This window comes from Thunnus albacares, chromosome 3 (genome assembly GCF_914725855.1).
Source record: "Thunnus albacares chromosome 3, fThuAlb1.1, whole genome shotgun sequence".
Lineage (NCBI taxonomy): Eukaryota > Metazoa > Chordata > Actinopteri > Scombriformes > Scombridae > Thunnus > Thunnus albacares.
In genome coordinates, this window is record NC_058108.1 from 31,086,997 (window position 1) to 31,112,352 (window position 25,356).

At 40.6% G+C, this 25,356-nt stretch overlaps 1 protein-coding gene across 2 annotated transcripts; it reads right to left on the reverse strand.

Moving 5' to 3' along the window:
* Window positions 1–1,640: 1,640 nt before the first annotated feature.
* On the reverse strand, window positions 1,641–25,143 carry LOC122972412 (voltage-dependent calcium channel gamma-2 subunit-like). Of its 2 annotated transcripts, none has more exons than XM_044339506.1 (3): window positions 24,977–25,143; window positions 8,052–8,192; window positions 1,641–4,471 (listed from the first exon to the last, which is right to left on the reverse strand). In XM_044339506.1, the coding sequence occupies exons 1-3, from the start codon at window positions 25,044–25,046 to the stop codon at window positions 3,939–3,941; spliced, it is 744 nt and encodes a 247-aa protein (XP_044195441.1). In that variant the 5' UTR covers window positions 25,047–25,143; the 3' UTR covers window positions 1,641–3,938. The 2 variants fall into 2 exon arrangements, with proteins under 2 accessions (XP_044195441.1, XP_044195447.1); XM_044339512.1 differs by lacking the exon at window positions 24,977–25,143 and adding an exon at window positions 10,522–10,795.
* Window positions 25,144–25,356: the final 213 nt, after the last annotated feature.

A 25,356-nucleotide genomic window follows, 5' to 3' on the forward strand; every position in this document is an offset into this window, starting at 1 on the left:
TCCTAATTGTGCTGCGATGTAGTGCTGCATTTTAATTTGAATTTTTTTTTTCTGTGAGAAAATGTTGCGTAGTATGAGATGTATGTTATCATATGTTATGGCAGCTATTCCGCTGAAATGTTGACAAAATCTCACAAAAGTCACAAGGGAGTGGTTTCGGACACACAGCCTTTGACTTGTCATAGCAGGAAAAGTGTTCCAGAAAGCCGTGACAGTGTGACATTGAACCAGCCGTCATAATCCCAGGACCCTGAAACCAAAGCAGATAATGTCATTCAGCCATTGTTAATTTCACTTTTTTTTCCATCTGTGCCTTTCCTACTGTGACTGTCAAAATGTCCTCTGTGAAAAAGATTTATTTTGCAGATAGTTGCTCCACTCTTGGATCTGCACTCAACACTCTTGCTCCTTTTTGCCTGCGAGAGTGTTTATGTTTGAGTGTCAGCTGATCTGTCAGCGGCACGAAACACAATGTAAACGAATACAAGCTGTTACAGTAACCGTAGTTCACAAGCTAAGGACAGGCGGTGTTTTGTTAATAGTGGTGCTGAAGAATAACAGACTGATCATCTATTTTTTAGAATAACAATGTATCAAATGACTGTGTAACGTGAGAGACATTGCTCATAGCGACGAACCTACAGAGAATTATTGGTGACTCTGCAGCTCCCCTCGGCCTTATAGCTCATTGCTTAGCTGTCCGGCTGTTTTCGTTCACTCTCAGCGCTTTCATAGTGTTGTTTTCAGCTGAAGCAGGCTGTTTTCAGAAAAAAAAGCTCTAAAAACCTACTGTACACTACCTGCTCAGCACCAAACACACAGTTAGCGACTAGCTGGTGAACACAGTGGAGCATTTAGCAGCTAAAAACCAGATATTTCCTTCAGGAGTTGGTAGAGACCAAAACAGAGCTAAAAGAGAGTGAATATTGGACTTACATTCAACAGGTGGACACAAACACAACTCCGAATGAATGATAATGTTTCTCTGTAACTGCAGGATGTGTAAATAAGGAACTGTTTGCTAACAAGTTCAACATATCAACTTAAAAGGTGAGGTTATGTCAGTGTGTTAACAACTTGTTTCTGCTGCCCCCAAGTGGCCAAAAAGTAATTGCATGCAGATTTAAGTAAGCGGCGCACTTTAGCAAGGAAGTGAATGTAGTCTGGACTCACTGGAAGTAAACTAATCTCTGTGAGCAGCTCAAAGCATGCAAGCTAGCAAGTAGCTTGCTAGTTAGCAAACATTGTGTAAATGAGCAGCCTATGACTTTCTCCAATAATTCATGTGACTTTGTGCCAATTAAGCAGCACTTTTTGTTAGTTTTTTTTTATTTGTATCTGTAATTGTAGAGTCAATTGACTTATATATAAAAGAGGGATCCCAGAAACTACTCCACAGACATTTATCCACACCTGGTAAAGTCTAAACTTTGGTTCCCAAAACTGCATCATTCTATTTTTTTTCTTCAGGTTCACTACAGATCATCCAGGCAAATTTTGCCTCCATGTGCATCAAGTAGAAGTTTTTCAACTCTAAAGGTATACTACGCAAGATTTTCCTAAAAAGGCCACAGCGGACGGGATGAAGCTCTGCATTCACACAAATCCAGCAATGCAGCACCTTCCAGCAGGGTTGTGCAGAGGTGTGGGTGTGTTTATTTGTGCTTTAGAACATAAGAGCCATGAAACAATCAGAAAATAACGTTATATTTGTCTGATTCACAGCCTTGTCCTCAATAGCACCACTCACTCCCTTCATTCACTCTCTAGCTCGCTTGACCACCGCTGCTCTCTCTCACCCGCTCATGGAGTCAGGGAGGAGGGGCCAACTTTAAATGCTGTGTATTCGCAAACACCAACCGACAAATCCTGCATAGTATACCTTTAACTTTTTCTTTTTTTTTTCGCCTTGCTGGTCAGTCTCACGTTGCCTGCTTTACAGTACCATAATGCTTCGAGTGGCTATTCACTCACATCCCATAGAAAATGAATCGGGACAAACTTCACTGTGTGTGATTCTACATTCAGTGGGTGCTCACTGTAAGGTCTTTTCAAGCATGGATGTTTGTCTAAGGGTTCAAATGAATGGACTGACCCTTTTTATGTATACCCTTTCTTGATGAAATGTCTTAAATCTGTATGAAGGGTAAGGCTTTTTTGTTAAGGCCTCTGGGCTATTTGGTTTCTGTAGTATTGTGCTTTTAGACCACACAGGATACAACAGAGACTCATTCTGTTCCCTACAGGGGGGTTCAATTTTTATTCGTCATCAGGACTTGATGCATCCAAGTTCAGAATCATTCAGTTTTGGCACCTTGAAAGACATTACGCTTTTTTTAAATTCTCATTTACAACAACACAACGCAAAAACCAAAGAACAAGAAAAATGAGACAAAGAAAGAGACTAAGGCTGTGTGAGAGTTCAAAGGAACACAGAAAAAAAAAATGAAATGAAAAGGCAAGATAAGATTTTCTTCTGTTAAAAAAAGCCTTGATACGTTCTCCAAAGTTTGTTCTTTTTGTTTCAAGCGTAATGAAGCCCCACCCCAAATTACCCACTCAAAAAAAAAAAGAAAGAAAAAAAAAAAAAAGTTGAAATAGACACAGTACTGTAACATTAATTTCTATTTTTGTCACACCCACTGCCCTTACATGGTATCATTGTTCAGTTGTTCAAAACATAGGTTCCTTAAAAGCAGATCGGATGATTTTGATTAGCATGCATGTAAATTCTTAATTTTTTGGAGTCACTTAGCTTTACCTCGCTGGTAGCCAAGTTCTCTCGCGCACTACTTTGTGTCTTTGGCAGTAGTGACGTTTCATTGTCCACAGTCTTCAAGTTTGCTGAGAGATCCTCCATTACCCAGAGTTCTCTCTTCACTCCGCCCCTTTATGGAGCAAAAAAGTGAGGTCGACTTTTCACCTCCAGTTGACCCTGAAACAAAGATGGCTGCCAGGGTTTCGGCGGAAGGCCAAAAGGTTTTTTTTTTTTAATTTTTGTTGTAAAAGAATGTGATAATGTGACTAATACTAACCAATCTCAGTTTATCAAGTAGGCTGAAGCCTTTGCCCGTCAAATGAGCCAGTCACGATGAATCCTCCGTCTTGGTTTAGTTTCCATGACGACTTGATTTAGTTTCACTTGTAAGTTACTTTGTTATCTTTTTTTTTCTTGTTGTTATTTTTGCGCCAGGGAAGTCTAGTCATGATTTATTAACATATATATTCATATATTTATATATAATCAATACATATATTAACTTATGTGTATTTTTTTTCTTTTTTTTGCGGCCTGAATTGCTCCCTGCTAAAATCCCACACCGCAATGGTTCACAGTATTAATGTGAATAAAGAATGAAATCAAGAAGATACAGCAACTAAAGAGAGGAGTGGGGTTCAAGGGAGGTTAGGGTGTGTGTGTTGGGGGCTTGTGGGATGGTAGTGCGAGGGCGGGATCATAGGCAGGGCCGAGGGGCAAACTACGCCCCATTTTCATCAGACTGAGGAAGAGTAAAAAATATAAAGTTCACCTTTTAAACGGGCAGTCTGGCCCAGCCCACCACTCCCATAGTTCCACAGCCCAAGACAGACAACCACCAGCCGCCCCCCCTCCCAACTCCTCTTTCCCCATCCTCCCCCTCAAATCTTTACAAACATGTTCAAAACTTGTTAAACAATGGTAGATGGGAAAATCATGCATGTTTCTTTTTTTATGCATTTTTGTCTGTTTCCTTTTTTTTAAACAGAAACTCAGTGATCATCTGAGGTGCTGTGGAGTGCTCAGAACTTCCCTTCTGCTGCTTACCCCTCCTGTCATCTATCCATTTAAGCACCCTTCTCTTCCTCTTAACATTTCCTTACACCGTGATATGTCTTTTTGCTGCCTCCCCCCAAAATTCCCTCTGATTTTTTTAGTGTCTGAGGTCCCTCTGTCAGTTTCATACAGGTGTGGTGCGTCGGTTGGCGGTGTTGCTGTGGCCGCCTGAGTCTTTCAGGTCCTTCTGGATGCAGTTGTGGACCTGCAGGAAGTTGTGGTCCCTCTCCGTGGAGTTATAGGTGGCTGTTGGGGTGCCCGTTTGGCCCTTGGGCAGTGTGTACATGGACAGCTCGGTGGACGGCAGCGTCCCGAAGGCCTTCAGGCCCACCGGTGATGCCTCGCGGGAGTGCGAGGGATCCGTGGAGCGGGATGAAGAGCGTGAGCGGCGGCGGTAACGGTAGCGGTAGCTGGGGATGCGCGTGATGGCTGCACCTTGGAGGTAGTCGGCGGCCCGCGCCCCCACACGCAGCTCCCGGTGGCGGTCAATAAACATGTGCACGGCCAGTACACCCACCATTTCGGCCATGATGAAGGAGAGGGCGCCGAAGTAGAAGGACCAGCCGTAGGAGTAGCTGTTCTTCTTGGAGTCACTCTTGGAAGGGTCCCCAGCATTGGCTGATATGTACACAATTATTCCTATGATGTTGCTGAGGCCTGGGACGGGAAAAGAGGGAGGAAGATTAGATCAAAGATAAAATACGGCCAATCTTTTATTCAAATAGGCCCACACACTAAACAACCAAAGTCATCACAGTTAGTATCCTTGGCGGCTAAAAGAAATATAAAGTAAATATGTAAGTTTGGTTTACTGATCATCCACAAAGTAATAGTGTTGGTTTTATCAAAGTGCTGTTAATTTTAAAGAGAAAAACTGATTTTAATTGGCGTGAGACACTCATAGACGTATTAGATATTTTTATTTGGCTGCTAACAAACTTCACTTCACACAAAATCACTAAATCACACATCTTCATATATTTTGACTTGTCATAGCAGTAAAAGGTGTAATTAATGACATTAAAAATGGTTGTACGGGACACCTATATAATCTGGAAGTGAGCTATCGTTAGTGCTATAAATTCCACCTGTGGTTTCTCTACTATGACAAGTCAAATGTCTGCTGTGAAAAACACCTATTAAAAGAGTAAGTAAGGATGTTCGTGTGTTTCTTAATTATTAATTTTTTATTAACATCAAACAAGGGATTTTTCACAAATCGTCTGTAATTAATTATTGTACTTTTGTAGTGAGGCCCAACCCCCATATTTCTTGTGAGTCACTAGTATTCACCAGTTAACTTGTTCATATTAAACCATAGTTAGCTACAAAAGCTAAGGTCATTTTTAAGTTAAGCTAGCTCAGGTAAACAGTACATGCCACCACCTTCTGAAGTAAATAAAATGACACCGTATTCATCCAGCTAACATTTGGGGATAACTTTTAACTTCTGCTTCCAAAAGGAAAAAACCCAACCACAAACAATCTAACAGTTTCATTTAGCAGACGGTTTTATCCAAAGCAACGTACATCTGGGAGTTGATACAACACAAGCAGGGATCTAGTCAGGAGAGAACAAAGCGAGTAAGTGCCCCCATAAAGCTAAGTTCGAGTCCGCATAGAGTGCTTTTTTTTCAGTCCATCAAGTGTGGAGGTGTTTGCGGGTCTTTAGCCTTTTCTTAAAGATCAGGAGGGACTCGGATCAGATGGAGTTTGGTGACTCGTTCCACCACTGGACAACTACAGAAGAGAAGAGTCCGGCTAGCGACTTAGGGCCCTGTTGTGGTGGTGATACCTGGCGCTTTTCATTGGGAGAGCGCAGTGAACGGGAGGGAGTGTAGACCTGAATGATGGAGTTCAGGTAGGCGGGAGCTGTTATAGTAGCTGTTTTGCAAGTGTCAGGGTTTTGAATTTGATGTGGGCAGCAACTGGGAGCCAGTGGAGGGATGTGAACAGCAGGGTGACGTGGCTATTTTGGACTGGTTGAAGACCAGATGTGCCGCCGTGGAGTCAAGGAAACTCTTTTTAGGGTCAAACCTTCACCGCTAGAATCTGTCTGGGTGTTCATCTACTGTATTAAATTATGTGGAATAAATAATGATTTATTGTATATATCAGCTAGAAATGAAACATTATATCAATCAGTCTCTTAGTTGGTCAATTTATCAGAAACAATTTTATGTGTCCAATTAATGAAAAAGGTTATTTAAAGATAAAATATTAGCTTCTCAGGTGATGATTTGCTACTTTTCTCCTCTTTGTATCATGTAAATAAACTGTTTTGTTGTAGTTGATTAAACAAAAAGATTTGAAGACGTTACTTTAAATTCTGCGAGCATATGATGGCCACTTTGCCGCATTTTTGACGAATCATAAGAAATCCACTGGCTTTTTAAAAATAATATTTATCAATTATGATTAATTGACGCTTTTGTCCATCAAGTCAAGTGGCCAAACAGCAGTCCTTCACAGAGAAGATGAAGACAAGCTGATCAATGAGGGTGACGGAGAACCAGAATCTACTTCAAATGATTTATTAACTTATTAGTTCTGTGTATCAACAGCAGGAACATCAACAGAATCTGTTCTAGTTTACGGACCGCATGTTTGCAAAAGCAGAGATTTCAGCTGTGGCTACTGACAGCCAACAGTCTCTCTCTCTCTCTCTCTCTCTCTCTCCATGTTTCTGTTTTTCCCATTGCTCTCTCTCCCTCTTTGAGATCCAAACTGGGGCAGATTCGCCCCTTACATTTCCTCCATGTATTTCTTCTATTCTTTGTGCCAGAATATCTCTCTCTCTCTCTCTCTCTCTCTCTCTCTCTGCATCACTGTCGTTCACCCTCCCCAGCCTCTCCTACCTCCGAGGGTGTTCAAATACACATCCTCTGTCAATCTCTCTCATCTGTCTCACCTTTTTCTCTCTCTATGTTTCTCTCTCTTTTTCCCCTCCTCTATTTTAATCCTCTGTTGTTCTTGTCATACACCATCACCGTGGTGTAGCCAGAAATAGGCACATGGACAGACAGGCGGATATATATACGGAAAGACAAATATGCAGATAAACGGTGTATAAAGAGAAAGAAAAGCAGACTGAGGTGAGGTGTGAGGACTGCGAGGGCCTGATTGAGATGGATCAGAGCAGAAGAGTATCAGGGACACCTTATTTTTAGAGTGTAATCCCAGTGGCCTCCTCTTAGCCTAGCAACAGGGCGAGAGAGACAGACACAGACAGTGCGAAAGAGAGAGAGAGAGAGAGACAGAACTGCATCTCTCACTTCTGACTTGGAGGGGAACTAGTTATCTAGTGCAGCACAGTAGGCCATGGCCTAGAACCAGAGTACAAACACACACACATCCACGCACACACACACACACACACACACAAATAACCCCACAAAAATGCTCTGGCAAAATGGCATCTTTTTTTCTCCCTAGTTTCATCCGGAGGCAATTGTTGTACGCTACACGCACGTCACACGCTACGCATCACATCACATCACCTGGTGGTCAGCGAGAGCCACCGTAGCTTTGGTTGCTTACAAAACAGGACATTTTTCCTCTTCAGCTGCTCCACAATGCAGATATTCGTGTCTGTTTCTGATTTTTTCCGATACCGTGCCGTCGCCTGTGTTTTCTCTTTTCACCTCTTCATTTGTTTCTTCCCTCAGCTCTGCCTCCTCACTCTCTGTATTTTCATTTTCTTTTTTTCCCCTGGTGAATAACAATGTGAGGATTTTTTTTTTCTTTCTTGTATAGATAGAATCACCCACATGGCTAAAGAGAGCAGTGAATCAGTGAGTCTCAGAGTCATACATACATAAAAATGTTGTTATCCATTAGTTAGATACGGTGGCCCGGAAGTGCAAAACACAACATTTTAGAAATGTTTCGACATTTCAGAAAACACGAAATTTTGACATCTTGTGTTTTGTTGTTTGTTGTTTTTTCTTATCAAATAATTGTTGCAAACCATGAGAAAATAGTGAAAATGTAAAAAACAAACAAAAAAACAGAGATACAAGCCAGAAATATTAGCCCCAAGTTGGTGGATTTGTCCAATATGATGTTAATGAGATTTCTCCCACAACCAATCACTTCATAACTTTCTATACAGCTGACACTTTGTTCAAAGTTTATTACATTTCTTAATCAAGACACCCCCATACTGATTTGTCATTACGCTACAGCGGTGACAGATATATACATAGATTCCAAATTATGGTTGATTTTCTCTTACCTGCGGAGACGAAGAGGATGCCGGCGCTGAGGATAATGTTGTGGCGTGACTTGTAGAACTCGCTGGCAGCGATGCACAGCCCCCCCATGAAGAGCAGGATCACACTCAGGATGGGGAAGATACTGGAGGCTCGTACCGCGCCTGGACACAAACACACACACACATACACAAACACACACACAGAGGCAAAACTGTCATTGCCGTAATTGTCAGGATTGACACAGATGCTAAAGGTATTATTATCTTTATATTATTATATAACAGATAGATCGATAGATAGAGAAAAGTCTGTCTTTTAAATGTTTCCATCGGGTCTATTGAGGTGATATCTTGTCTTCTCAAACCCAGAAGAGAAACAATAAAAGAAAAGGAAAGTTTTGAAAAGTATAATTTTTGTTGCTTCTTGTTTCAGTTTGATGGCTAAATCTCACGACTCAGATGTTAAAGCTTCTTCCTAAAGCTACTTGAACACCTCAATAATAACGATGCTCTCACTATCAAAAATTGGGAGTTTGAATATGAAATGAATGGACACTAATGGACAACAACAAGCACCTAGCTACTTTCAAAAAACTTTTCTGCCTCTTCTCTTCGTTTTTCTATCTGTGGTGCAGATCTCTCCTCTACTGGGCAGCATCTCCCTCTATCAGACCCTTCTCCATCGCTCTATCGCTCCATCTCTGTAACTCTCCGTCTCTTTCTCTCTCCTATCAGTTTGTCCATCAGCTGTCTGTCTGTTTGCCCTCTGCGTGGCTGATTTGCTGATTGGCCTCGGGGGTTGTCATGGCACTGGCGTGGTCACAGAGCTCGATGTAGTATCCGAGGCGGCCAATGTCACATTCCTCAACTTTTGGTGATTTTTTTTTTAATGCTGTTACAGCGACTGACTGACTGACTGACTGACTGGGAATGAGATGCTCTGCTAAACACAGTGCAAAACACAATGTTAGAGATCTTTTATGTAATTATGAGAAGTGTAAGCAAAGAAAAAAACCTGCAATAGTAAGCAGAATGTTGACTGCACTTCATTTAATGGCCACAGATGTCACTAACGAGGGAATTTCTGATTCCTACATACAGCACCTTTAAATCTGGCAAAACTGTTGGCTGGTTTCCTGTCTGATTGTTGGACTATTTGTGTTTCTGGCCCTGTCAAACTTTGCTGCAGCACCGTACAATACTATCCTATCCAATAGAAATGTTGGTGAAAACTAGAAAAATAAGATTAAATTATAATAAAGAAAGCTAGCCTCACATAAGGGCACCTAAAAATGGCTGTTGAGGGGAGAAAGAACATATCTTATCCTTGGTCTTTTTCAACTGATGACGACATCCCATCTCCTTTTCACTCATTCTCTTGATTTTCTTTTTTCTTACTTTCTTCCCTTCATCCCCATATCGCTCTCTCTCCCCGGTAAAGCTGTACTGGGATGGTTCCATTCACTGAAGCAGATCAAATATTAAGGTGACCTCAGAGTTGGCATTGCACCAAGCTTCCCCTCCCTCCCCTCCTTCTCCTACTCCTCCTCCTCCTCCTCCTCCTCCATCCTATTTGTTTTAACCCCATCTCCTCTTCTTCATTGACGTGCTGTCAGGGCAAATTGTCTTCAAGGTGGAAAGCTTCTCATACCAGGCACATACTGTATACACACACAGACGCACACATCCTTTTTTTTTTCCAGAGTAAGCGGAAATGCCTCCTGTCACACGCACATACACCTGTACTACACTTGATTTATCACTCACTAGAGGTGAACACACTGCTGGCTGAGATTCTCTTTTATATTGAGAGAGACACACAGAGAGCCCATACTGCCGTGGACAGCACATAATTTATGGCAGTAAGGTTGTATTTTGTAATCAGATTTTTATTGACTGTTTGCTAACCCCCCCACCTGCCTTATAGTTATTGTTGCTACACCTGTCACGCTTAGCATTCTAGCACATAACACTGTACTGGCGTATCCGACACTCGAAATTCATAGTAAATTTTATTTTATACGCTAAGGGTGAGGCTCTTGGGATTACAGTTTTATTCTGTCAGCTGGTAGTTGGTCAGTCAGTACAGTTTTGGTCCAGACTAAAGTATCTCAGCGACTTTTAGATAGAGTGCCATGAAAATTTGTACACACATTCATGGTCTTCAGATGATGTATCTGACTGACTCTTCTTCCTGCACCACTGTGAGGTTTGCATTTGTGTTTTTTAGTAAAATGTCTCAATAACTATTGGATGGATTGCCATGAAATTTGGTACAGACTTTCATATTAATAACTTTAATAAGTTAGAATTCTAATAATTAAACTAACGACATTTCCATCAGCCTCAGCTGTATTTTGTTTCTAGTGCTGATTAGCAAATGTTAGCATGCTAACACACTAAACTGAGATGGTGAACATCTACCGGCTAAACATCAAAATGAGACCATGTTAGCATGTAGACGTTACTGTTTCGCTCAGTACAGCCTCACCTGGTCTTTGTCTTGTTTGAACATTGTGTCCTTGACTACAGAGAGAAGCAGACTTCTCATTTAACATCTGATTTTGTCGACTGAACTGAGAACTGACGCTGACAGAATTTATTAGCAGTAGCTCGCTAGATAGTCACTGTAACATTAAATGTGTGAGATGGTTGACAACTCCATCGTCAGAGAAAAGTTTCATGATGTTTGGTAATGTTGAGGATAAAGCTCTTCTGAAAAGACATGGAGGTTAGCGGAGCTTGTGGGTTCTGCTCCTGAGGTAAAAAAAACAATTCAGGATCACACTGACTTTTGTAATAATGCAAATTACTAAAAATCCAGCCTTGGAAACAACCTACTCAAAATTAAACATTACCAGCATGTTAAAATTAGTTGTAGTTTTTTGTATGCAAATAAAAATCATTGTTAAACTTTAAGATCACAAAAGGCTTTAATCTCTAATGTCAAGTGCTGTTGTAGATGCTCATTTATATTAGAATAGTAAAGCCCAGGAACATGTTTCACTCTATCAAAGAGGTCGATGAAAGATATGCTAAATGAGAGATTGCATTGAGTTACAGAAGCTAAAAGCAAATAGCCTGAATGTCAGGACTTTCAATAAAGAGCGATACAAATACAGGACAAAACAAAAACAGTAACTGTAGTGGGAAGCTGAAATTGACAAAATACAGGGGGATAAAGTGATAAAAGGGAAAATGAAAATAAAAGAATAGGAAAGAAGAAGAAATGAAAGCAGAAGAGGTAAAAGAAGACGAGACAAAAGGAGACTGCGGGCCTTCACTTCTCTGTGAAGCTGCTTTGCCTCGAGCGGTCTCTCTCTCTCTCTCTCTCTCTCTTTTTTTCTCTCTCCGTTCTTCTCCGCACTTGCGCTTTAAGCAGAAGGCAGAGAGTTTAAAAAGAAGAATTTTTAACCAAATGCGCTGGCCTCCAGGCACACCCTGCCACCGAGCACATCAAGGCACAGAGACAGAGAGACTGAGAGAGGTGAGTTGAGAGTGAACCAGCTTTAGCAGCAGCAGCAGCAGCGGCGGTGGCGGCGGTGCGAGGAGACGTCTTTTCACTTTTCTTTGTGGAGGATGCTTGACGCTGCCGTGGGGATTGAACCTCTGACTTCTTGCTTGTGGGATGATCTCTGTTAACTTCAGGCCACCCTGCCTCATGACATAGCCGCTGGGAAGTGGGGCTGCTGAGGGTACTGCAGCACCCCCACTCCAAGGTGGCTAAGGTATATTTGTGTTGGTGCAAGATTTTTTTTTTTTTCTCTGTTGTGTTACACAACCAACCTCTGGTCCCTGTCACCTGTGATATCTTTTTTCTTTTTGAATTATTGCGAGAAGCACGAGCTATCCAGGCGTTTCCTATAATATTGTTTATAGTGTTTGTCAGTAAATGCAGTTTTACACCAACAGCAGCACGTTAAAAGTGTGGTATTGTCATGAGTGGCGACTCTTGATGACTACAGTTTATAATATATAACTATGTCATTATCATGTCATGTTGTTTGGTGCCCTCAAGATGCAATTTACAGTATTTTCAGGATCATATCCTGCATTTTGTTTTGTTTATTTTTTTGCTGATGGTGTGTACGTAGCAATAAGGTTTGTATAATATTCTAATAATCTTTTTATTCAAGCAAAGATTCAGCCATTCCAACATTTCACAATCATCTGCTGTACAGAGCGTAGTTATTGCAACAATAAATCAACAGTTCTTTCTGTCTTTCCCTGTTGTGAAACGCTGACCGCCATCGCCAGAAGTCTCTACAAATCTCTAATTAAATCAAAGCTGCAGTTCTGTATCATAAAGAGCCTTGATTGGCTGCTTGTTGTCCTCTATTCAAAGCCTAAACATCTCCGCTGCTTCCTCTCAAACACTAGAGATGTGTTTGAGCCACCAAAAAGGCGCAGTGGTTAACAATAAACCAAATTAATTGGATGTTTATAAGCCCACAAAATCAAACATATTATACCTGGATAAAATATGTGGAGGTATTGATCTTGCTCTGGATGAAAGGATAGAACTATTTATGCTTGGGGACTATAATATTAACTGGAAAAATAATCACTCTGATGGGAACAAGAGTAAGTTTACTCAATATATAGAGAGTTGTAATTTATTTCAAATGGTACAGGATAGCACAAGGTCCTCAAAAAACAAATTTGGGCATAGAACTAAAAGTATTATTGATCTGATGTTCTGCAATGCTCCGAATAAATCCTCAAATGCTAAATCTGCCCTGTTATCTTGGACAGATCATAATATTATGTGCATTACTAAATACACCAAAGTGCCCAACATACCTCCTAGAGTTTAGAGCTTAGAGTTTTAAAAATGTTTTAACTTGGATGACTACCAGAGAGATTTGGCCGCTGGTCCATCCCACATCCCACAAGGGAGTTGCCTCAGACCACTGTTGTTTATTATATACACAAATGATCTTTCCTTAGTGTTAGCCAACTCAAACGCACATATGTTTGCTGCAGTAGCAGATTCACAAAGTCAGTTGCATGAATATTTATCAAATGATTTTAAATGTGTCATCAGATGGATGGAAAACATTAAATTGGTATTAAATGTAAATCAAACAAAAAATATGATTATATGTACTAAAAGAAAGAGGGAGAAATTGAAGCCATGGTACTTAACATATGGCGGTGTTCAAATTAAAGAGGTTACAGATGTCAAATGATTGGTAGTTAAAATACAAAATAATCTCTCATGGATCTTTCTAAAAGAGTGATGAAAACGGCAGAAATGGTTGGACAAATTGCAAAAGACATTCTCAAGGTAATATCTCATAGTCTAATCTACAGTCACATTAATTATTGCTGTGCAGAGTGTGGGGCGATGCAGCTCAGAGAGATATGAGGAGTCTGCAGATCACACTAAACAAGGAAGCAAGACTTCAGGTGTGGGTTTGAAAAAGGAGTGAACTACATATCATAATGGGATGGTGTACAATAATTCAGGTTTAAAATGCCAGTTAGTATTAAGGACAAACTGTTATTAGTATGTGATAAACATCATTATGTACTACCAAAAATAGATTGTGGATCGCAAGATTTTTAAAATTCAAATGTAGTTATCATCACACTGTTGTATTGCATTGTCAGTAGGTTTGTAATCTATTAGTATTATAGGTGAACATATGTTGTTGAATATGTGTATATGTGTAGGTACATACTGTGTATGTGCCAATGTATGTATGTTATATGTGTGTCCATATGTATGTGTGTATATGATACCTGTGTGTCAACAATTATGTGTTGAATTATTTATGAATTATTGTATTCTTAAATGTTTTTAATGTGGCTGGTGGAAGAACAGCCAAAAGAGATCCAAATCAAATCAAATCAAATCAAATCAATGGCACAGTGGTGTAACTATGCTTCAGTTAGGCTGTGGAGTGTGTGTGTTTTTGTAGTTTAACAAGACCAACACAGTGGCGACTCATCTCTAGAAGAATAATTAATTAATGATAAATCAATTATTCAGCAGATTATCACTTGCCATATGTATTTTATGGGCCAAACCAATTAGTCGGGTGTCGGTGTCCCAAGAAATTACAGTGATCACTTCTCATCCACTGTATTATATTAAATTGTCAGACTGACATCTTTCAAGTCAAAACAATTACAGTTACAGTAATGTGATTAATGACATTGTTGTTCAGTTGCATTAAAAGATAGTCATGAAATTTGAAAGCAACAAGCGAGCATTACTAGCAGGGGGGATCAAGGTTGAATATTTGCATCCATCAATCTATCAAGCTCCAGCTCCGGCTCAGGAGATGGAAACCTGTTCCATCAACGGGGCAGCCAGGCAGTGCAGCCTGACGAGACAGGCGGGGCTCCACCCTACAGGCGCTTCAATCAGTTTTTGTGGACTTCAGTCAATTTTACCATCTGTGGGGAACTGACCAAAGCACCCAGGGAGGACCGGGACCCCAGTGAGGGGGACGAGGAGGGTTCTGGCTGCCAGTCGGAATGGGATGGACCGGGTTTTCTAGTGGCGATGAGGGTGTAGTGGGAGAGGATTATTAGTTTACTAATGCTATTTTAAAAGCAGGAGTGAGTTAGGAAGGGTGTATATCATTACTGTACATACTGAAACAATTAACCTCGAGGAGGGAGTAGAGGATGGTTATGATAATGACATGGCTGCTAATATACAGTATATATCATACATAGAATTAATCATTTGCTGTGTGATGTTTCATTTTACAAATCATGACCTGCTAAGATTGTTGTTAATTTCCCCCCCTGAACAAAGTTAAGCAACTGTGTGTGATATCCTGTCATCCTTGTACCATGTGAGTCACTATGTGCTGCGTACTATGGTTCTGATCAAATATGCAAACACAAGGCAGAGCAGACACACACACACACACACACACACTGACAGAGATGCGCAAACATTCTTCTTCTATTCTCCTTCTAAATAAGGATTTCTGTTAATGAAATATGTTAATTTTCTGAAATAAATTCTACTTGTGAACATGTTTGTCAGCCTTACATGGACACACGCACGCACACATGCATGCACGCACGCACGCACCAAAACTGTCTCTTTCCTTCCTCCTACTCTCAAACCTCTCTTTCTTTCTCATTCTCTCTTTTACACTTTCACCCTCCCTACATTTCTCCCACTGCTTGCTTGGTTCTGCTGCAGTGGTGTGTGTGTGTGTGTATGTGTATGTGTGTGTGTGTGTGTGTGTGTGTCTGGCTGACTTATGGTTTCATTAGCTGCGGCAGAGGAGAGCCTTGTAATTGTGGCTGAATTATAGAGGTGGGGGTGGACACCACCATGGGAGCTCCCCGGGTGAACACACACACTTTAATGTATACACACAAACTACAGTGCAGCAACCCCCATTACTTTGTCACATACACACACACACACACACACACACACACACACACACACGCACACACACACAGCAGCTCAACAAGCTACAAAGTGAACACACTCATCGATCAGCCTCCCACCCACGCACTCGCTCACTCTCCTGCTCCAAAGTGGGGTGTTTCCCATACACACTGTACACTACCCACGCAGGAACGATCTGCTCCTTCTCTCTCTTTCTCACACACACACACACACACACAAACATCTAACTCACACACACATTTCGCCCACGTGGGAGAGCCCAGCAGCAAAGAACGTGGTAGTGGGAACTCGGCAAAACAGCTACAGGGGAAAAAGTATCTGTGTGTGTCTGTGTGTGTTTGTGTGTCCGTGTAAGGCTGACAAACATGTTCACAAGTAGAATTGTTTAGAAAATTAAGATATTTCATTAACAGAAATCCTTATTTAGAAGGAGAATAGAAGAAGAAGAGTGTTTGTGCGTCTGTGTAAGTGTGTACATCTGTGTAAGTGTGTGTGTCTGTGTGTGTTTTTGCATGAGTGTTGTGCACACAGGGAGATGTTTGCGCAGCCTGCCAGTCGTTATCATGCCGTATTACTCCTGTAAATCGTGACATGCCTCCATGTCGCAACTCGCCTCCCATAAATAGCCGCTGTGACATCAGCGAGTTGGGTGATGTCATCAGTGGTTGACGTCATGTGTCTCCTAGCATCCCGATCCGGAGTATTAGCATTATGTACAAGGATCCAGCAGTCTAATTATAGCAACGGCAAGACTGCGCACCGCATCCACTTCGGAGTGTTCAGAGCAAATCAGGACTCTGTGTGTGTGTGTGTGTGTGTGTGTTCTTGTTCTTCTATCATTGTAAGGACCAAATTTTAGACCTCAAAACTGAGAAAATCTTCTTCTTCAAAAGGCTGTTTGAGGGTTAAGATGTGGTTTCAGGGTTAAGGTTTGAATTAGGGTCACCCAAGTTTTGAACTTGAGTACAACTTTGAGATCCTTTTTATGCTATTTTATGCTCCTTTACTCTTATATTTTTGTCTCCATTTTAAAGGGAAATATTGCAGTTTTTTTTCCATTAAATTCATTTTATCACCTTTAGTTACTAGTAAATTTGCATATTAAAAATTTACACCAAAACATATAACCCGATTAAGTTAAAATGAGCTTCACCTTGACTGGCCACAATATAATATAATGAGTACATTTGCTTAGATTACCAATGTAATTACTGGAGTAAGATTTTAAATGCAGGACTTTTACTCATAATGAAGTATAGTTTTACTCTATGGAATTGCTACTTTACATTAATTTACAGTAATACATTAAGCCACTTTGTGTGGGATTTAAAAATTTCCTGCTTTGGCGCCCCCAGTGGTAGTATCAAAAAATGACACTGTGGCAGACTGCATGAACTTGACCCAAGGGAAGTGAGATGATTGGGCTGAAAATGCCACATACTGCACCAATCATCACCAGCACTGTCTCATTTTTCAACAAAAGTTAGGAAATCAGTATAACTTGGAAAGTATTGTAATAAAAAAAAAAAGGACACATAGGCCTTTAAATAAAAACTCTGAATGTTTTGTTGCACCACTGATTAGGGTTCGAGTTAGGAATGTATTAGAGATGGTTTTAGGGTCAGGATCTAGGAAAAGCATTGTATCAGTGAGGGTCCTCACAAGTGTAGAGTGTGTGGTGTGTGTGTGTGTGTGTGTGTGTGTGTGTGTGTGTGTGTGTGTGTGTGTGTGTGTGTGTGTATGACTGTGCCTTGTTCAAGCCAGTTAGGGCCAGAGCTGAGCTGTTGGCCATATCTAATCCCATTCAACAGCTCCATGCATGATACGACACACACAGACACTTCACACACTCGCACTCTCTCTTTCTCTCTCTCTCTCTCTCTCACACACACACACACACACACACACACACACACACTAACACCTACAAAAACACACATTCATGCACTGTGTGTTATATATTTCACACCCTTTCCATCTAACCCTGTATACACACAGCTCCTATACTATCCTAAATGTATTCTGATACACATGCATCCATGCAAACACACACACACGATGGTTTATATGCCCACCCTCAGTCTTAACTATGTATTTTACACTTCACATCATTTAAATTAAACCTAAAACACACGTGCTGTAGTTCCTATGCTATCTGAGTCTTAAAAAACTCTTTAACATGTCCACAAACACACATTCAAACAGAGATAACCATGCATTACGCTTCACAGTTTAAAACCAAAACACACACTGCCTCTGTTGTACCGTTTCTGTGTAGAAATGTCCATCAAGGGTGGAAATATTATTGTAATTTGAGTTAATTTGTCTTGCAAGTGCAGCGAATGTACAGGAATGGTGACACCAAGAGACAGGCTGTCACCTAAATCTGCGATACAACAAATATCCGCTCAGGTTTCAAGGACAGCAGGAGTTCTTGTGCAATGATAGCGGACAGTGGAAGAGATATGATGGGCAGTAGGCTATACATCAAAAACGGGCTTATGTAGGACATCACGGAGTCTCAACAGACTGAGGTCAATGTTATATTCTTGTATCATCTTTGTTTCTGGGAAAGCTCATGACTTTCGTTTCATGCCATTCCAGCTTCAGTTAATTGAAAGGGATATACCTATACCTATACCTATATATAGTCTAGATTTTACGATTGTTGTTTAGGTATTATAGTAATTTATTAGTAAACTTATTAAGAATTCCACATATTGTCTTTTTAAGCTTCAAGACTTTCATTAACATTATTTTTCTTTCTTTCCCATCAACTGTGTGTGTATCGGTTGATCTGGGTGATGAATAGATGCATAAAATTGCCCTTGAATTTAATTGAATTACATTTTGGTGCATTGTTGGTCTGAAAGTATACTTACAATTCTCATACCAACAGTCAATGTTGATGATTGTGATTTACTGAATTGTCCACTATCAACTTTCTATTTGTCAAATGAGTTGAAGAATTATTGTCCACAAATTATGAAATATCTAATATGATATCTACATGAAATCGAGTGTTGATTTGCCACTTTTTGCCTGTTCATGCAATTTGATTTGGATGTAACACTCATAAATGCCCAGTTTGTCTGATGCATATACGTTAATTGTACAAGTAATGCTTAGTTAAATGCAGCTTTCTGCTCCTTGATGCTCCACTGGCCAAAAACTGGAGACAGTGAATGTACTGGATGCTCCCAAATACAAATTAGTCTAACTAGCTGAGAATGTGAAGTAGAGCAGTGAAGTGATTCATTTGTCCAAAATGTTGGATCCGAACTGAAACAGACCGGTAGGAACTTGCCCGAACCTGATGTGCATAAATGAACTGTCAAAAAAGAGAAACTTTTCCAAAAAGGACCCGAGCACAGTCAGACTTGATCCTACGAGACCCAAGGATTATTAGACTTGATCCAAAGGTGGTAGAGAAAACATCTACACTGCAGAGGTATGCAGTCGAAAAGAGAATAAATGTAAAGTCATAAAGCTGATTCCAAAAATAATGTGTTCATATACTTCAAAGACTAATTTAGACCGAAGATAGATAATCATTTTCTAACCAATTTAATATCTATGAATTACCAACACCCCCCCCCCCCCCCCCCCCCCCCAAAAAAAACAGTATATATAGCTTTTTTTACTTCATAGGTTTTTTCTGACATACCAGCTGATAAGAGCTGATACTGAGACCAATCAAGTCATTTCAGACCTAATTGAGTATAGTCTATAGTAAAACAACACCCTTCCCAACTCGATTAGCCAGTAGTTAGTATAATTTGGACCAGGTCTGACCCGGTCCGACTCAGGTTTGGGGTTGGGTCTTAGTTCCTTAAGACTGAATGAACATGTGAAGACCTCTAATATGAAGCGAGGGCAAGAAGATGCTGTAAAAACAACATAAAGCCTTGACATTCCTTTCCATTCCTCATGTAAAATAGCACTTTAAAAATATGCAACAAATAGAGGGATAATAATCTACAGCATTTACGTGTGCTCCCTGAATTTGATGGGTACACCAGCAGGGTAAACTGGAAGCCCTGTCTTCTATATTATGCTGTAGTGAAAGATTGGGGTGGTGGCTCTGTCCTCTCTCTCTGAGGCTGCGGCTGATAGTACAACTGCTGCAGGAGGAAGGCTGACTGCTCGCCCTTACATAACCACATGTACAAATTCACCCAGAGAGGAGGGTGGGGGTGGGGGCGAGGGGTTGAGACGGCTCAGAGAGCGAGGGACTGAGGGAGACAGATCGAAAAGACCCTCTGGGAGGACAGAGAGGATAGAAGAGGGAAGAAATGTAAAGAATCCAAAATGAATGATGACTTCGATCTTCTATGTAATATCGGCCTACTACTGTTTTAGTTGTTACAAGTGGTCCAAATGGTAGCGGAGTGTCATGAATTGTGACATTTCTGTCTGTTGCTACAATTGATTGGGATTGAGTTATCATCATTTTTTCACCAAAAGTGAAACTTCTTTACATTCAGCCTAATGGTTACATCCACACTTAATAACACAGTGCCAGAAAACTGCTGCTGCACTGCTCTCTGTGGTTAGACACTTTCAAGCATGTGGTGTTTCAGCCCAATATCCATACAGATTTTCACCCATATGGATGATTTCACAACTCACAATTGACTTTCCAAAGCCAATGTTCAGAGCCAATGCAGGAAGTAGTGTGCACTTTATGTAACGAGGAGGAGAGTAAGGGTGTGCACGTCAGGGTGCTAGATGGGGATGGGTGTGTCTGACTTTCATGCAGGAGACCGGAGTTTGCGTCCAATCACAGATCTGCAATTAGCCTTTTTATTAACGCTACACACAATCCTTGCAAAGTGTTGCCTAACCCCAACTATACCTCAACCATCGTTTATTAACAATAACGATGATCCTTCCTTTACCTTTACCCCACTTTAGTTGCTTGCATAGGTATTGTTAAAGATGTTGGAAGTGGACTTAAAAAATGTAACTGGATGTAATCTTCGGTTTTGCAGAATTGAACGATATTGCTATGGCAATAGAGTCGGGAGATGTTGCAGCAAATGTTGCCATCCAGGCTGTCCTGTAAAATCACTGCATTGGTTGTCAACTCAAATGACATGTTATGTTCAATAGCAAAGCAGAAGTAGTGTGACATTGCTATGGAGCTGCAAAAAGCGAATTTTTGCCCCGTCTCACTGGCATGTATTTGACCGCTGGACTGTTTGTGTTTATTTGCCTCAAACAGCCAAAATACCAACTGTACGTCAGCTGTAAGCTAGCTATCAACAGGCCCACCGACCTATTGGAGTGTTTGTGTTCGGCTCAGCTTCTGCCTGAACTTCAGAACTCACCAGAGACTCCCGTTCTTTCTGTTATTTCCCTCCAGTCTCTTTCCTTTCCCCTTTCGTTTCTGTATGTTTATGAAGTAGATTCATAAAGCTCTGGGATACATGTGAATTTTTTTGCGTCTTTCCCTCAATTCGTCCTGCCCCAGGCAAATTTGTGTCTAATCATGTCTTTCCACTGATTTTGACACGCCATGTCTATAATTTGCTTTGCCTTCTGTCTGAACACACAGTTAGGGATGAAATTCAGGGTAGATCTTTGGGTGTACAAATTGCCAGATTTCAACTCCTGAAACTGATGTTATCTTCCTGTCTTCTGTCTCCTGCTGATAGTTGATGTTGTTTTTTTTAACCACGAAGATAACCTTAACCTAACCTTAACTACGTAGTTAGTTGCTGAAACTTAACCAGACCTTTACCATTGAGGCAGCATTTTGTGGTGGACCCCTGCCATTGTTCTTGGACTATAAGGAGCCCACTAGTCAACAAACACTGAGTGATACTGTTTCACTTAACATCCATTGCAGTCCTTTTCCTATCATTACCTCAGTTTGCAGACAGTAAACACAAGATGATTCAACTTCAAGGAAACAGAAACCTAGAAATTGAAGAAGCAAACACTGAGGCTCATAGGGGGTTAGATAAGAACAATGGTTTCCCTTCTCTAAGCCCGTGAGCAAGGCACTCAGAAACCAACTAGTCCAGTAGATCTGCTCAGCTGCCAAAAGCAGGAGTCTGCGGTTGTATTGGGAAGCTTCCAGGTAGGAATGTGTATGATAATGAGGATGTGAAGCAGGAAGATCTTGTCAAGATAATCAAATGTTGCATAATTTCCATCTGTCAGCATGTGTCATCATCCACACTTTACATTGTCATTTTTAGTAATTTAGCTGACAATGTTATTCAGACTGACATCAGTAGAATAAGCTTTGATTACCATATCACTGATGATTACAGTAAACCAAAAGCAGACAGTGCAAAAGTCAGTTTGTCACTGCATTTAATTATGTAATTATGTAATCTTGCAATCCATTAAAGTGGTGCAAAAGAAACAAACAGAATGAGAAGAGAAGGAATTGTACAAATGGTCGTGGCCACATACAAAGAAAAATATTCAAATACATACAGCATGTAGCTATTCACCAACCCCAGCTGAAACTGACTTTTTTGGCTACATAGCTAAATTAACAAGCCACATCATAACTTTGTACATGTACAAAACAAGTGCCACTTGTTTGTACATGCATTTATGACTTTTAAAGGATAAGGCTGTATATTTTCTTTCGTCAACAAATCCCCTGAAAAAAACAAACAACTATACCAACTGATCACTGATACTACTGATATAGCGTATTCCTCTATGCCATAGACGTCTTGGTCCTCAAAAACTATTGAACACACTGTTGCACTGTGGGCATTGTAGTCTATTTTGAATCAATCCTGCACACACATTCCTGGTACAGTAAATACTCACGAGCACACTTAATGCGTATTAATCTGCTGCTGAAAATCATCCCCAACAAAAGCACTATTTACTCATGTATGAATCGTATTTGCAAAGAATTACAGGGCTTATATCATTTTTTCTTTTTAATAAATAAAACTGTGTTGTGACTCATTATTTACGATTTATGTCTTCAGTAGAAATGACTGAACTTGGGGCTGAGGGCCACGTGTAGGGTAGGGAAGGGTAGGGAAGTCCTGAGAGATGGACTAACACATTAGCTACAGTAGGTTTCCATTCAAATTTAGTGCAAATTGTAACTGAATTCCCAGACTATTGGCAAAAGAAAATTCAAATGAATGCGTGTTTCTATCCACTGCTGTTTTGCGAATATTTGGAGATAAACAGCTGGTGGCGCTATTTCTGAGTCAGGGCCATTAAAACATGTCAGAAGGAGAGGGCACAATGAAATGATGTAATTAAAAGAGTGCCAGTCATTTCTCAGACATTGAACCATAAAAAAAAAATGTAGAAAAGATGATGGACATATGACATCTGTTTGTTTCATTAAGTTTAATGGAGTTTACAGTCTCTTCATCGCTCCACGCAGATCTGATGTTTCATCATGATCAGCTGTTATTTTTCATCTCTTCAGTGGAGTGAAAAATGCAAATTTTCGCTGTTTCTGCTGAGGCTTTTTATGCACAGATTGAAAAGATGAATAAAAAATGATGAATGGAAACCTATTGTTTGTTTGGGTATTTTCATGGGTTTTGTTGACAGTAAAAAAATATATAGAATAATGCCGACTTTATCCTTAAAGAAAAGAGATGATCAGGAGCTCCCAGCTGGATGCATACAAAGTGGATGTAAAACAGGAAAAAGTAGAATAGAATAGTTTTTTATTTGGTATTTTTAAATTCTCAACGCGGTTGTCCCTATTGAATTTGCATGTGTATCAGTCATCTGTTATCATCAGGCCATAGCTTGAGAAAAATATTTATTCTAATGATGGAAAGTATAAAAGACGGAGTGACAGCTGAAACAGCAGTTGCCCAAATCCACCTACTGATGACACTAAAATCTGTAGCAACAATGTTCACGTCACACAGTTACTTATACAAACACACAAGTGCACTTATATTTCAAATGGCTGCCATGGTGACGCACAGGTGGAAAAGAAGAAATCAGCAGGATCAGTGGTTCATCTGAACAAAATACAAAAAATTCAAAAAGGAATAGCAGCTTCCATCTTTTACTGAAAAACTGGCAACTGCTGTTGTGTGGCCACAAGGGTGTAAAGGATACCAGTGCACCAATCGATCAATATTTTATCTCTGTTCGAGGATTATTTATCTGGATGGGTACATTTTTGGCATGGATGCCACCTCTACCTCTACCCAACAAGTGACTGTACAAATACTGTTCTTAGTTAGGGACATCTACTGTGGAAATCTTTGCACCTCAGTCATAAAACCTAAACAACTGCAGCAACTAATTCACAGAAACAATTTACAAACTCTAGTCTCTGGTGTATCCTTTTCTCAAACCAAACTAGCTTCAGAAACCTTCTAAAAAATATTCCAAGTTGACCTGACGCAAACTTTCGTTCGCTCTCCGTCCTGTTCCCCATCATCCCCCGCTCCACCCCACGGCCTCCATCCACCAGCTGTCAGACAGGCGTGCAGGTGGAGACGGACAGACAGATGGGTGGAAAGCAAGAGGGAGGAGGAGGCAAGGGATGGACGGAAGGAAGAAGGAGAGGGAGAGGTGTGACCCACATAGCAGAGCCTGGATTATTTATAGAAGAAAGTGTCCTAATTGGCGAGCCGCTGGGAGAGCGACAGCACTGTACTGGTACCCTACTCCTTGTCCTTCACCTCCACAACCCTCCCTCCTCCTCGTCCTTTGCCATCTCCTGCTACCTCCACCTCCCCTCCTTTATCTTCTGCTCTTTTTTGTTCTCTCCCCAATTTACCTTTCCTCCATCCTCTTTCACATTCCTGACATCCTCTTCATCCACTGACCTCAACCTTGTACTCTTCCTTGTATCTTCTGAGTGTCAAACTCTACTCCAGTTTGGCCTCCTCTTAGTCTTTGCCTTCTTTCTTCCTCTTTCTCTTCCACCTCCAACTTTTCACTACATCCTCTTCTCTCCTCTCATTCTGACGTTTGTCCTCATTGGTCAAGGTTGCTTTCCCCCTCAGTCCCATCTTTCCTTTCTCATTCCTTCTTATTTCAAGCTTTCAGTGTGATTCCCTCAGGGGGTCAGGTGACAGAGTTGAAGCTGACATATTGTTGGGCAGGTGTAACCACTTACACTCCAATGATCCTCCTAAATGTTCTCTTCAAGGTTAGAAATAACCTTTCCCAGAGTATGACAATACGTCTGCTGTCTTTACTTTCTTTCTACACTTCACCAAAACTCTATCAATGTCTATTAATGTAAATCCTATTTCAATGGAATTCATCATTCAGAAATAGTGGTATATTTGGAAATCTTAAGTAACTGACCACACAAACCAGAGTATAACTGGCATTCTGTAGGTTTTGACCTGCAAAAATCCACCTAAAATGTTCCTAGAATGAGTATGATTATCTGACAATACTCTCCATGGAAGATCTCTTTCACAAAATCAACTGAGAAACAACTTAAAAGTGTCAAAACTACTTCATAGAAGCATTCCCGGCATGTTGGACTATATGATGTGATTAAATAAGAAAAAAAAATACATGCTGGAAATGTGAATGGATTGGTTAATTGAAGGAAAGAAAGACTCACGTAGGAAGTACTCGGAAGCATCCGCCTCATAGTCAGCGTCCTCGGGGAAGTGATCTATCTGCTTACACATGCCTTTAAAAGAACCTGTGTGAGAAAGAAAGGAGGGAATAAAGAGAAAGAAAGATGATGGACAGGTAGGGGGGAAAGCAGGGAGAGGGAAAAGAAAGAATTATAAATACACTCAAAAGTCAAAGAAGTCAAATTTGCACAGTTTCGACCTAAACAGTCGTAGCTATGACTGAAGAAAATGAGCAGTTTAAAGTGTGTGTGTGTGTGTGTTTCTCAAATGTCTATACATCACTTTCATTGCTGTAAAATAAGATAAAAGAAGGAGAGAGAAAGGAAAGAAGGTGAGCGCGAAAGAGGAGACGAAGGTTAGA